This window comes from Hyla sarda, chromosome 11 (assembly GCF_029499605.1).
Source record: "Hyla sarda isolate aHylSar1 chromosome 11, aHylSar1.hap1, whole genome shotgun sequence".
Taxonomy (NCBI): domain Eukaryota; kingdom Metazoa; phylum Chordata; class Amphibia; order Anura; family Hylidae; genus Hyla; species Hyla sarda.
In genome coordinates this window covers 95,653,324-95,667,204 of record NC_079199.1, presented here as the reverse complement: position 1 = coordinate 95,667,204, position 13,881 = coordinate 95,653,324, and the positions used below count along the sequence as shown (strand labels likewise).

General features: G+C 45.2%; 1 protein-coding gene across 1 annotated transcript; it reads left to right on the top strand.

Annotated features, from left to right (window-relative positions):
- Positions 1–11,492: 11,492 nt before the first annotated feature.
- LOC130295303 (uncharacterized) lies at positions 11,493–13,432 on the top strand. Its single transcript, XM_056545934.1, has one exon. The coding sequence runs from the start codon at positions 11,885–11,887 to the stop codon at positions 12,737–12,739; it is 855 nt and encodes a 284-aa protein (XP_056401909.1). The 5' UTR covers positions 11,493–11,884; the 3' UTR covers positions 12,740–13,432.
- The last annotated feature ends 449 nt before the right edge of the window (positions 13,433–13,881 follow it).

Genomic DNA, 13,881 nt, shown 5'->3' with positions numbered 1-13,881 from the left:
TAGCAGCTTTATTTAGTGATCTCTTAGCCCGTGTACATGTATGAACATCACAGATGAAATATGTTTTTAGTTGAATTTGTTCTGGCCTTAAAGGGGTACTCCGGTGAAAACCTTTTTTCTTTTAAATCAACTGGAGGCAGAAAGTTAAACATATTTGTAAATGACTTCTATTAAAAAATCTTAATCCTTCCAGTACTTATTAGCTGCTGAATGCTACAGAGGAAATTCCTTTATTTTTGGAACACTGATGACATCACGAGCACAGTACTCTCTGCTGACATCTCTGTCCATTTTAGCAACCATGCATAGCAGATGTATGCTAACAGCAGCATGGTGGCTCAGTGGTTAGCACTGCTGCCTTGCAATGCTGGGGACTTGGGTTCAAATCCCACTAAGGACAACAATAAATAAAGTGTTATTATTATTATTATTATTATAATAACGTCAGCAGAGAGAACTGTGCTCGTGATGTCATTTCCTCTGTAGCATTCAGCAGCTAATAAGTACAGGAAGGATTAAGATTTTTTAATAGAAGTAATTTACAAATATGTTTAACTTTCTGCCTCCAGTTGATTTAAAAGAAAAAAGGTTTTCACCGGAGTACCCCTTTAAAGTTACTGAAACTACTGACGAGGAGCTTAAAGGGGTACTCCACTCCCCAGCTTTCGAAACATTTAGTTCTAAATGCTGGGTGCGGGCTTTGTGACATCACGTCCCACCCCCTCAATGCAAGTCTATGTGAGGGGGCGTGACGGCCATCACGCCCCCTCCCATAGACTTGCATTGAGGGGGTGGGCGTGATGTCACAAGGGGGCGTGGTGACCCCGGAAGCCTGCACCCAGCATTCAGAACTAAATGTTCCGAATGCTGGGGAGTGGAGCACTCCTTTAACAGATTGGCTTATTGTGGTGCAATGTATGGACATATGTAAACACATCTCATGATATCTGGAAGGACATATGCAGAAAACTTCTCGTAATGTGATAGCCAAGCTACACTAACTCTGACTGGAGGCCAAATGAAGTGATAAGTATATGGCAGAGAGACCCTTGTTTAGCCTTACTCTCTCTGACATAGAGGATAAATACTCTCTTGGAGATGTAGAGCTTGAACCCAGCGTGGACACAAACAGTGATTTAATTGTATACAGGATTATAACTAGGTAGAAGACATGTGGCCTTGGTGTCAGTCTATTTAGCAGTAGCAAACTTAGGAGATATTCCCACTTTGCTGGTCTGGACCAGACTAGTTCTAACAGGTTTGGGTCCACTAGGAGAGGGAGGTTGGACTAAGGACTTCTGCTGCAACCATTGGTTGGGAGGATCATGTGACCAAAGGATCATTCATCTGGGTACAGTTAATGCAAAAATGTTAAATATTTACACTTTTAATGCCTCAGTGTATAAATTTTTTCCATTTCATAAATTTTTTGGCAATATTTTAGCATTTCTTAAAACATGTTCAGAAGATTGTTTGTTTTTAATCTATTTTATTTATTTCTGTTTTTTTGCTACGACAAATGCCATTATGCTGTATTATGCTGTAGATGTTTATTTAGGTTGAAAATAGCCCATAAAGTGTGACAAAGTAAAAAAATGCATGTAATTTTACCGTAAAAAAATGCTAGTCATTTTACGGTTATAAATTCTCACCAAATGCCAATTACCAGCTATTCTTGCATCAAGTTCAATATTATAAAAATGGCTATTTTGGTCTGTTTATTGGAGCTACAAAGAATTTTGGGGTCATTTTATGGCTCAAGAAATAGACTAGAACACTGTCTGTGATCATAACCTCAGAATATTTGGAATAAATCTGCTGCATGTGAATTTACCCTACACGGCCCACAATACAATCAAATAAAATATTTGCTATATAAATTGTGAGCAATGTGTAATTCAATGGATTGTTCCACTAGGACAGCAGTCCATTTATCTTATTAAGGCATACGGCATAAAAAAGGGGGCTGTGAACGTGGACTCCCTGGGGAACCCTACCTTGGTACCCCAGGTGGATTCAGGGCAACAAATGGAGTAATAAAATAACAGCAGATGGAGGGGCTTCAGCAGATGGGGGGGGGGGGGGGGGGTCAGCAGACACAGAGGTTTTAGCAGATGGGGGTGGGTATAGCTAATGGAGGAGGTTCAGCAGATGGGGGGGTTCAGTAAATGGAGGCGGTTCAGCAGATGGGGGGTTCAGTAAATGGAGGGGGTTCAGCAGATGGGGGGGTCAGTAAATGGAGGAGGTTCAGCAGATGGGGGGGTCAGTAAATGGAGGAGGTTCAGCAGATGGGGGGGTTCAGTAAATGGAGGGTGTTCAGTAAATGGAGGGGGTTCAGCAGATGGGGGGGTCAGCATACATAGAGGTTTTAGCAGATGGGGGAGGGTATAGCTAATGGAGGAGGTTCAGCAGATGGGGGGTTCAGTAAATGGAGGAGGTTCAGCAGATGGGGGGGGGTTCAGTAAATGGAGGGGGTTCAGCAGATGGGGGGGTTCAGTAAATGGAGGGGGTTCAGTAAATGGAGGGGGTTCAGCAGATGGGGGATTCAGTAAATGGAGGGGGTTCAGTAAATTGAGGGGTTTCAGTAAATGGAGAAGGTTCAGCAGATGGGAGGGTTCAGTAAATGGAGAGGGTTCAGCAGATGGGGGGGTTCAGTAAATGGAGAGGGTTCAGCAGATGGGAGGGTTCAGTAAATGGAGGGGGTTCAGCAGATGGGGGGGGTTCAGTAAATGGAGGGGGTTCAGCAGATGGGGGGGTTCAGTAAATGGAGGGTGTTCAGTAAATGGAGGGGGTTCAGCAGATGGGGGGTCAGCATACATAGAGGTTTTAGCAGATGGGGGAGGGTATAGGTAATGGAGGAGGTTCAGCAGATGGGGGGGTTCAGTAAATGGAGGAGGTTCAGCAGATGGGGGGGGGTTCAGTAAATGGAGGGGGTTCAGCAGATGGGGGGGTTCAGTAAATGGAGGGGGTTCAGTAAATGGAGGGGGTTCAGCAGATGGGGGATTCAGTAAATGGAGGGGGTTCAGTAAATTGAGGGGTTTCAGTAAATGGAGAAGGTTCAGCAGATGGGGGGGTTCAGTAAATGGAGAGGGTTCAGCAGATGGGGGGGTTCAGTAAATGGAGGGGGTTCAGCAGATGGTGGGTTCAGTAAATTGAGGGGGTTCAGTAAATTGAGGGGTTTCAGTAAATGGAGGGGGTTCAGCAGATGGGGGGTTCAGTAAATGGTGGGGGTTCAGCAGACGGGGGGTCAGAAGATGGGGGGGTTCAGCAGATGGTGGGTTCAGCAGACACAGAGGTTTTAGCAGACGGGGAGGGTATAGCTAATGGAGGAGGTTCAGCATATGGGGGGTTCAGTAAATTGAGGGGTTTCAGTAAATAGAGGGGGGTCAGCAGATGGGGAGGGGGTCAGAAGATGGGGGGTTCAGCAGATGGGGGGGGGGTTCAGCAGATTGTAGAGGCTCTTGTGTATACCTATTTTATTTGATGTGGCATGAATGAGTTGTATGCCATGATGATCTAAGTGCAGCCTACATCTCCTGTGATGCCTTTAGCTCTGAGCCCTATCTAAGTGCTGTAAGTAATGAGTAAGTGGCATAGAACTTCTGTTCTCCGACACTATAGAGCAGTGTTTCCCAACTGGTGTTCCACCAGCTGTTGCCAAACTACAACTCCCAGCATGCCCGGAGGGCATGGAACAGTATGGGGAGGGGAAGGATCTGATAGATAATGATGTAGTCTTGAAATCAGAACAGAGTAAGCTCCAGTCTACACACCAGAGCATGTTGTTTACTGGTTATCAGACTGGTATTCACATGACCCAGTTACAGTAATGAAATTGATAGATGAGACACATGACACTGCAGACATATTGGTGGAGTTTGCATTATATGGGCAAAAAATAATTATGATAATCCCAGAGTACTTTTTTATAACCTCTTTAGGACATTGAATGTAAATGTATGCCCCGGTATTCAACACACCAGGACGTACACTTACGTCCTGTACTTGAAGGGACCACAGGAGCTGCGCTCTCTTGATGCACGGCGGGTCTTGGCTGCCATCACCAGCTGGGACCTGCTAGTTATGGTGAACATCAGTGATCATGCTGATGCCTGCAGTTAACCCTTCAGATGCCATAATCAATACTGATTAAAGCATTTGAAGTATTATTGGGGGTTGGTCAGACTCGCGGTGTAACCGTGGGGGTCCGATGAGTCAAGATGGCAGCCAAAGGTCTTCTCACCTGCCCCCTGCCACATTGATGTCCAAACTAAGTGTCTGAACTATTAAAATATAACATAAATGATCCTGTACGGTGAACCAACTAAGTCCAAAATTGCTGCTTTTTGGTCACATCACATCTTGGTTAAAAAAAAAAAAGAATAAAAAAACGATCAAAAAGTCACATATAGACTTATAGGGTTCAGAATAGGGACATTTTAAACATGCTAATGTTGTTTAAAAAGTGAGTATTTTTTAGAAGCAGTATTGTTACAGTACAGCGTGATGGGGATCATTTAAGTTGTATTGACCCACAGAATACAGAAAACATGTCAGTTTTACTGTATAGTGCATTGTATAAAAATGAAACCTTCCAAAAGTTGCAAAATTGTGGTTTTCTTTCTAATTCCACACAAAATATATATTTTTTTGTTGTGCCATACATTTAACGGGGTACTCCGCTGCTCAGCGTTTAGAACAAACTTTTTTGAACGCTGGAGACGGCAGCTCGTGACGTCATAGCCCCGCCCCCTCATGATGTCACGCCCCGTCCCCTCAATGCAAGTCTATGGGAGGGGGCGTGACGGCTGTCACGCCCCCTCCCATAGACTTGCATTGAGGGGGCAGGGCGTGACGTCATGAGGGGGCGGGGCTATGACGTCACGAGCTGCCGGCTCCAGCGTTTGGAACAGTTTGTTCCAAACGCTGAGCAGCGGAGTACCCCTTTAATGGTAAAATGACAGGTGTCATTACAAAGAAGAATTGGTTGCTTAAAAAAACAAGCCGAAAAATGTGCAGAATGTCCGCAGGAAAATCCCAGTGGACATTCCGCACATTTGCACTAGGACTGCTTGGAAATAAACCTTCTCATAGACGCCAATGCAGTCGCCACGGAAAATTCTATGTGAACAGTGCAGCAGAAAAATCCATTGGAATCATTGGACTCTGCTGCAGCAGAATGTCCGTGTAGATTATTCTGTGCCGACATTCCACACAAGTTCCACCCGTGTAAACCCAGCCTAAAAGTGGTACTCCAGTGGAAAACAAATTTTGTAAAATCAACTGGTGCCAAAAAGTTAAAGGGGTTATTCAGGAATAGAAAAACAGAGCTAATTTCTTTCAAAAACAGCTCCACGTCTGTCCCCAGGTTGGGTGTGGTATTACAACTTGGCTTTATTCACTTTAATGGAACTGAGGTGCGGAACCACACCCAACCTGGAGACAGACAGGGAGCGGTTTTGAAAGAAATTAGCTCTGTTTTGTGAATTACTTCTATTTAAAGATCTTAACCCTTCCAGTACCTATCAGCTGCCGTATGCTCCACAGGAAGTTGTGTAGTTCTTTCCAGTCTGACCTCTGCTGACATCTCTGCCCGGTCCTATGTCAGGAACTGACAGGAGCAAATCCCCATAGCAAACCTCTCCTGCTCTGGACAGTTCCTGACATGGACAGAGAGCACTGTGGTCACATGGAAAAGAACTATACAACTTCCTCTGGAGCATACAGCAGCTGGTAAGTACCGGAAGGATTAAGATTTTTCTATAGAAGTACTTTACAAACCTGTTTAACTTTCCGGCACCAGTTGTTTAAAAAAAAAAAATTGTTTTCCACTGGAGTACCCCTTTAAGAGTTATGGCTCTTAGAAGGCGAGAAGACAAAAATCGAAAACTCAAAAATTGCTGTTTGTGTCCTTAAGGGGTTAAAAACAAAATGCACATCCAAGACCCGACCACAAGCTTTGCAGGTCCCCTGTGGCAGGCTACATATCATTTTTAAGCAGACAGATATAACCTCTCCTGTATAAAGTGGCTTCATTTTCCACTATCCTGGATGATAATTAAACTCCAGAAGCCTTTTCCGACTACTTTAGTCTTAAATATTTAATGTGGAAAAGTGTTTTTTGTTGGCTGCAATACACCTAAAAGAAGCCGCAGTAATTGTCCCCCCCCCCCCCCCCCCCCCCCCCCCCATCGTAGTCAGAGTAACTGAGGTAGTAGTTTCCCAGCTGCGCTCATGCAATCTTCTATGGAAAAATACATATGTGGCCCTGTGTGCTTTGTCGCTGGCAGGACCGCAGTTCCCCTGACAGTCAGTCTACAGAGGACTCTGACTCATCTCCCATAGGGCCGGAAGTATTGGGCCCGTGTTTCTAGCAACAGGGCGCAAGGTATTGCTGCGGAGGGTTAGACGTGTGCGTAAGCCGCTCTTTTTTTATGGTGCTCTTTAAACCTACGAATGTTGGAGACCACTGTGAGGCCGAGTTATGTTCAGAGTCTAAATAACTAGTTAGGAAGTCTCCTCTGTTCACAGCACAAAGGAACAGGTCTGCCAATTATATGTGTAGGAGGGTAGAGCGGCTCGGAGCTGCGCACGGCTCATTTAACCTTTTTATGTGGTCGCAAAAGGCTTTGTATGGCGGAGAAGAAAAAAATCCAACCTAGAAACAGTGCAGCTATGTTATATCGTCTTCTGTGACAGTGCAGAGTTGTCACCGCGCTTTCCATAGACCCTTGGCAGATTAAAGTTCTGCACTGGTATGTAGGTATATTTGAGGCCTTCAGGGTCCCCCCAGCCGGTCCCTGAAGCAATGACATGTCATTACAGCATACAACACATCATGAGAGGGGGCAGTAAACTGAGACCGACTGGGCGGGCGTCGCAGCAGAACACTGGAAAGGAGACTATACTGGTTTTAAAAGATATAATAGCAGAATCCAGCTCACCCTGAACAGTTTCTCCGTGTCCCGAATGGTGCAGGGCAGCACCAATAGGCAAAAAAAAAAAAAAAAAAGTCCAGCACAGAGCCGAGCGGTAGAGTGAAATTTATTCCAATCAAATTCGGACACAGGACGTCATAGAAAAGTGATGCATTTTAGGGGCCTATAGCGCCCTTAAAGCATATCTGTCAGATCCCCCCCAAAAAATTAATAAATTATGCCTCTCTCATCTATATTTATTATAAAATTCCTCTTTTCATTACCTCAGTGTTAGAAATCCTCTTGGGGAAGGAGGCGTGTCCCTCCCTTGTGGCGGTGGGAGGGGGCGTGTCCCTCCCTTGTGGACGGAGGGGATTGGTGTGTGGTGGAAGGGGGCATGTCCCTCCCTTGTGGTGGTGGGAGGTGATTGGTGTGTGGTGACAGGGGGTGTGTCCCTCCCTTGTGGTGGTGGGAGGTGATTAGTGTGTGGTGGGAGGGGGCGTGTCCCTCCCTTGTGGTGGTGGGAGGTGTTTGGTGTGAGGGGGCGTGTCCCTCCCTTGTGGTAGTGGGAAGTGATTGGTGCATCTGCTTATGCAGCCTTGTCCATGAGTCATCTCTTGTCCATGACTTGTGGACAAACTGATGCTGCTGCAGGACTGGTTAGTGTCTCAGTAGGTATGGGGACTTCTAGTGGTGTGATTTCACGATTTATATTGCAAAAGGTCTTCAATTTTTATTAGTAACAACATACAAAAAGTTTTTGGGTCAGACAGTGCCCATTTAATGAAAAGTCAGACACAAGACATGGTAGAAAAGTATTGCATTTCAGGTACTAACCTTTAAATGGGCACTGTCAAATTCAAAACCTTTTTATAAGTTGCACATCTTGGCAAAACTTTAATCTGTCTAATATACTTCATAAGAAAATGTTATCTCCTTTTTATGGAAATAATGGCTAATAAAAAAGACCACTAGGGGTCCCCACACCATCCAGAACATAATCCTGTCAGGTTGCAGCATCATCTTTGTCCCAGCTGAAGCACAGGCAGGGGGAGATTTATCAAAACCCGTCCAGAGGAAAAGTTGCTGAGTTGCCCATAGCAACCAATCAGATCGCTTCTTTTATTTTTAATAAGGCCTCTGCAAAATGAAAGAAGCGATCTGATTGGTTGCTATGGGCAACTCAGCAACTTTTCCTCTGGACAGGTTTTGATAAATCTCCCCAAAAGTCCAGGAAGTGAGGACGGAACAAGCACTCCTCTGTGCTCACCACACACCAATCACCTCTCACCACCACAAGGGAGGGACACGCTCCCTCCTCTGTTAGATGTGCTTCTAGTTAAATTTGTCCTGGACCTTCTGGCCCATCTGGTACTATTTTGCAATAAAAGGTGTTCCCAAGTACCTGAAGTGCTGAGGCCTGAAACGCTTCCTCACTCCTCCTCCTATCACTGTCCCTGCTTGATGACGAGCCCTGTGTCCAAATTATGCCTCTGCACACAAATTTGTATGCCCAGCGCAGAAATTAGATTTGAATACAGGGCTCGGCTTCCAGCTGTCAGTCAAGCAGGGACAGGGATGGAAGGGGGAGGGAGGGGGGGTACTACAACTTCAGGAGCTTGGGAATGCATCTTTGGCACCAGAGAACGAAATCATATTTCTATAGTATGGAAGCACAGCTGCGTTTTCGGGTACCATTCCTTTGTCAAATCTCAAAACCTGTCAAAATATGGCAGAGCCCCTAAATGTAGCGAGATGCCACTTCATGTGTATGTTGATCTGGAAGAAGTCTTAGTGCGGAGCTGCTCCTTACTTCCTACCATGGATACCAGCATTACAATTACAAGATCCACAGGACCGGGGGGGGGGCATACAAAGGAAGCGAGCGGCGGTGTGCACTCTGTGGTGGGTTTTATAATGTGGCTACTGCTATTATATGGAATGTAAAAGCACAAGCAGAGGATATTAGCATCAGTGGTTTTTACATGGTATGTGCCCATTAGCATTGCCATTTATTCAGGAAGTTTTATTGCATTTACTAGGTTCATTATTTAATCATGAAGCTTTGCTATAATGTAACCAAACAGTGGCACACCCAGACTGCAGCGGACCCCCATGAGGGAATGACAGGGGCTGCACTGCATAGGTGGGGTGTTCTGCGAATGCTGCAACAGGGTAGTGGAAGGGGTTAAGATTAGCAGGGGTGGCACATTTTTTGGGTTAGTATGTTCAGACATGTCCCCCGTTTTGTCATGTTCTTCTCTTGCCCTGTCATACCCCCCATTTTTCTTGGTCTTTCCTGGAGATGTGTCCAGTTAATCCAGTTTATTTTGAATATTATATTGTATAATGTTTTATTTATTCACAGTTAAATAATTACGATGAAGGGGCCATTGGATGGTGCAGGCCACCAGTTTTCCGGTTAGGGGCATTCAACATCATTGGCTGAAGGGATGTGTGGCCAATTGCCAACCACCTGTCTGGGTTTATTGATTTGGAAGGTGTCCCCCGCTCATCTTGCTACTCATTTTGGCAGTGGCAGCTCACATTGTCAATAAGGCTATAGAGTTCACTCTACAAATTTTTTTCGGCTGGATTCCGAGAGCGGCCAGACGGTGCTAGGGCGGCGCAGACATTACAGTCTTGATCGACGGTAATGTCTGTGGAGCGGAGACCATTTTTTTTTTTTTGGCGGCAACACATCCGCTGCTGAAATTCCCTAATGTGCACTGTGCAGCGGAATCCCATCAACAGCAAAGGGGTTCTGCTGCACTGGAGTTTCCCACCGAACTTCCTAAGTGGAAATTCTGGTCGGAAATTCCGTAGTGTGAACTTAAGCTAATGGACTAAGGTGGGACACCCCTACAAACAGTGAAGTGGGAAGTAACGGAACGAGCGGGGGCAGATGATCGCACACCGGGGTGCTGCAGGGGGTTGGGCAAGTGCAGAGGTAGATGAGCATGTCTTTTTGTATTTTAAACTTTTCCTCCCATAACAGATTTTAGGGATGAGAAGGATAGGTCATGTTGGATTTCAGCTGCCACCTCTTGATGTCTGTGGGGATCAGGAGAAATAGCTGTCACCAACCAAGTACAGTGGTCCCTCAAGTTACAATATCAATTGGTTCCAGGATGACCATTGTATGTTGAAACCATCGTATGTTGAGACCAGAACTCTATGGAAACCTGGTAATTGGTTCTGAAGCCACCAAAATGTCATCCAAAAATAGGAAAAAGTGAGGATTAAAGATAAATAAGTAGATAACTAATATAGATAAAGCAAATCCTTACATATATAAGTAATAAAGATCTGCTGGGAGCTGTAATCACTGTCTATGTCAGTGTTTCCCAAAGAGGGTGCCTCCAGCTGTTGCAAAACTGCAACTCCCAACATGCCCGGACAGCCTTCGGCTGTCCGGGCATGCTGGGAGTTGTAGTTTTGTAACAGCTGGAGGCACCCTCTTCAGGAAACACTGGTCTATGTAGAGGAAAGAAGCTTCTTCAGAGTCCTGTACAGAACACGCAATGTCCTAAAAAAAGTAACATGGAGTCGCCCTCACCTGGTGTCCAAAGGAGCAGCTAACCCTGGTACAGGTAAAGAGTACAGAACATGTAATACCTCCCTGTACTGTAGGGGGCGCTACCAGACACCAGTCAGTGCATACACTTCAGTAATACAGGTAAAAAGTACAGAGCATGTAATGCCACCCTGTACTGTAGGGGGCGCTACCAGACACCAGTCAGTGCATACACTTCAGTAATACAGGTAAAAAGTACAGAACATGTAATACCTCCCTGTACTGTAGGGGGCGCTACCAGACACCAGTCAGTGCATACACTTCAGTAATACAGGTAAAAAGTACAGAACATCTAATGCCACCCTGTACTGTAGGGGGCGCTACCAGACACCAGTCAGTGCATGCACTTCAGTAATACAGGTAAAGAGTACAGAACATGTAATACCTCCCTGTACTGTAGGGGGCTCTACCAGACACCAGTCAGTGCATACACTTCAGTAATACAGGGGTTTTACCAGTGAATGTCCATTCTGATTGGTCGGTTCTTCCAGCCATTGACATGTTTTGCAGATCTGGACTGTCCGTACATTGTATGTTGAGTCTGGTTTCAAGTTACAATGGTCCAGAAAAGACCATTGTATGTTGAAAATATTGTATGTTGAGGCCATTGTAAGTTGAGGGATCACTGTATGTGGGAATCAGGAGAAGTTGTTCATTCCCGACAGCAATTTGCTATTTATGGCCAGCTCCACTCATCTATTATATAAAGCTAAAGGGGTCAGTGGTCCCTTGCACCTTCTGGACCCCTATGCAGCTGCACAGAACTTATGGTACGTCTACTGTTGCAGCCAATACATTACAATTAAAATGACTGAACTGGAAACTAAAGAAAAAGTAAGGTAGAAAATGGAATATTTTGCCGTGTAGTTTTGTGACTTGGCTCCTGAGGAGGCTTGGCATATGGCCGTTGCTATAGCATCCTTTTGCTACCTCATTCTAGCATCAATAGATTGCCCTTTTAAGACGTGCAGGTCCAGCCCTCCCCCGATAGCTTCTCTCCTGTATGTGTTGCTGAAGTAAGCAGCATCATTTGGTTCAGGAGTGAAGGGACCTGCACGAAGAGACCTACGATGGATTATATCATCCTGGAGAAAGCGAGCAATAATCCATGTGCTCTGGAGCCGGGCTCGGGTCATATTATATGAGGCATTGAATAGGACAAAGAACAAGCGATTCCATCAATGTGCGTTCTGCGATCCGATGGAGCCTTTGATTTCAATGATGAAATGTCATGACACCACACCACATCGAGGAGGCCATGTCCTGGAACAAAGGTACGAGGAATAACTAATCTCGGTCCTGCCTGTCCCTGCTTCAAGGCTTTGTGCATTGGGGAAATCTTCTCGCAAAAGGCGGCACGGTGGAGCATAGAGTCAAAAATCGGGCAGCCATGAAGGACAAAGACTTCATTGCCCATGTCGAGAGAGGGAAGCCTGCTACGTACACCGGAGACAAGAAGGCAAAAATGGCTGCCAAAACTAATAAAAAATGGGTGAGACTGGCCACTGTCTTTGCCTATGTGTTATCCGTCTCTCTAGCTGCTATCATTCTAGCCGTCTATTACAGTTTGATATGGAAGCCTGTAAGAACAAGCGGTGACGTTGACCACAACCACGAAGAACCGGAGCCCTCGGCTTCCAGTAATGTGACTATTGTCTCCACTGCTGCACATGTCAACAGCAGCGAAGGTGACGGTGTACAGGCCAGGCTGGATCCGGCAGCACATTTAGCATTCTACGAAGAGACAGATCAGCAGGAGATGGTTACAGAAAATAGAGATTATGCAGGTATCTCAACACCTTCGACCAATGGAACAATGGTACTTATAGGAAAGGTGACCGAAGTGCAGGCAACCATAGAGCACATGACCGGCACTGAAACAGTGACTTTATCAGCAAAGACAAATGCAGGAACAAAGGCCTTAGGACAAGACATGGAAGATATAGGGAAGATGACTTCTGAGCATCCTCCGAGTCAGGTCCCTCTAGTGACAGATCCTTCACAGTCTATAGGAAAGTCACACACTCCGATGACCAAAGACAATACAGGAATTTCGGAAGATCTTCAAGCGTTCACATCAGCACAATACAGCACAGATCCTGCCGACCACTCTTCTAATGTAAATGAAGACGTGAGCGGGGGCATGGCATTATTAGAGCAGGAAACCACTGAAGCCGAAAGAAGCCATGAGCCTCCAGGCTACACAGATAGTACTCCACATACATCCGTCCCGGGAAATCTATAGGACTCAGGCATAAAGACTCTTCAGGGAGCAGACAAAGCCTTTTCTTATCTAATGGAAGACGACTTGTACATCTCCAAGTCCCACTCCTTGGCGTTCTCCAGATATTCTGCTCTAGTGATAAATAATAGTTTCTTAGACTACAAAATAAAGTGATGATCAGCGCAATCCCGATGCATCGGGATTGCGCTGGACATCACTTTATTTTGGAGATAATTTTCCTGTGGGGCCAAGGTCCTGTCTGAGTCGCAGCAAAAGTGGGTGAGCTGATCACGATATCTTTTGACTAGTTTCTTAGACTGTACGTTTGTTTTTCTCTTTCATTCGTAGGACAGCAGATCAACGTCCAGACTGACTCTGGGATCGTAGCGTTTCGAGAATTGCGAACTTTTCCCATGGACTCATTGAAAAAATAAAGGAATCTATATTTTTAAAGAAATAAAGCAGGCTTGTTTTTTTGTCTGGGAAAAGGGAGCTTGCTTCTATGGCTGTAGATCTATTTATGTCGTGACAAACTCACAAGAGTGGAGCTCAGGTATGTTCATAGACTGCACGGGGAAAGACTTGTATATACTGTCATGTTGTCCCATTGAAGGTATGATGCACACCCTAAAGAGAACCTATCATTTAAGGGCTATCGCTATAACTGGCACATTTACGGTATTGTTAGAAATTAAATCTTGTCAATTATTCGCTTTTCTGGCTATTTTTTTTATTTATTTCTCTAAGCCAAACATATAGTAACATATATTATAAGCATCTTTGTAGTCCTTGATTGGACAACCCCTTATTATTTGCCTTATTAAAAGTAAGAGGAGGGGGGTCTTCCAAATGGGGACGTTGTGCTCCGACCTGTTCAGTGTCTGTTTGGCTTATTTGTGTGCCAAATGGACCCTAAACAGGTCAGAACACAAATAAAAGCGCTGGGTTTGGGCGTATCCCATTGACTTGAATGGGGTCCGTCAGGTGTCTGGTATTTTAAGGGAGTTGAGTGGAGAAAAAAAGATTGGGCATGCAGTATTTTTTTTTCTCCATTCAACTTCTGTCCTTCCGATGGACTAATCGATGGAGCTCCCTTACTGGAGCACAACACCCAAGTGAAGGGGCAGAGGGGGTCCTTCAAATGGTCGCACCTCTATATTAAT

Bases quoted from the DNA above. Each gene is read 5' to 3' on its own strand.
- LOC130295303 (XM_056545934.1), top strand. From the start codon at position 11,885: ATGAAGGACAAAGACTTCATTGCCCATGTCGAGAGAGGGAAGCCTGCT.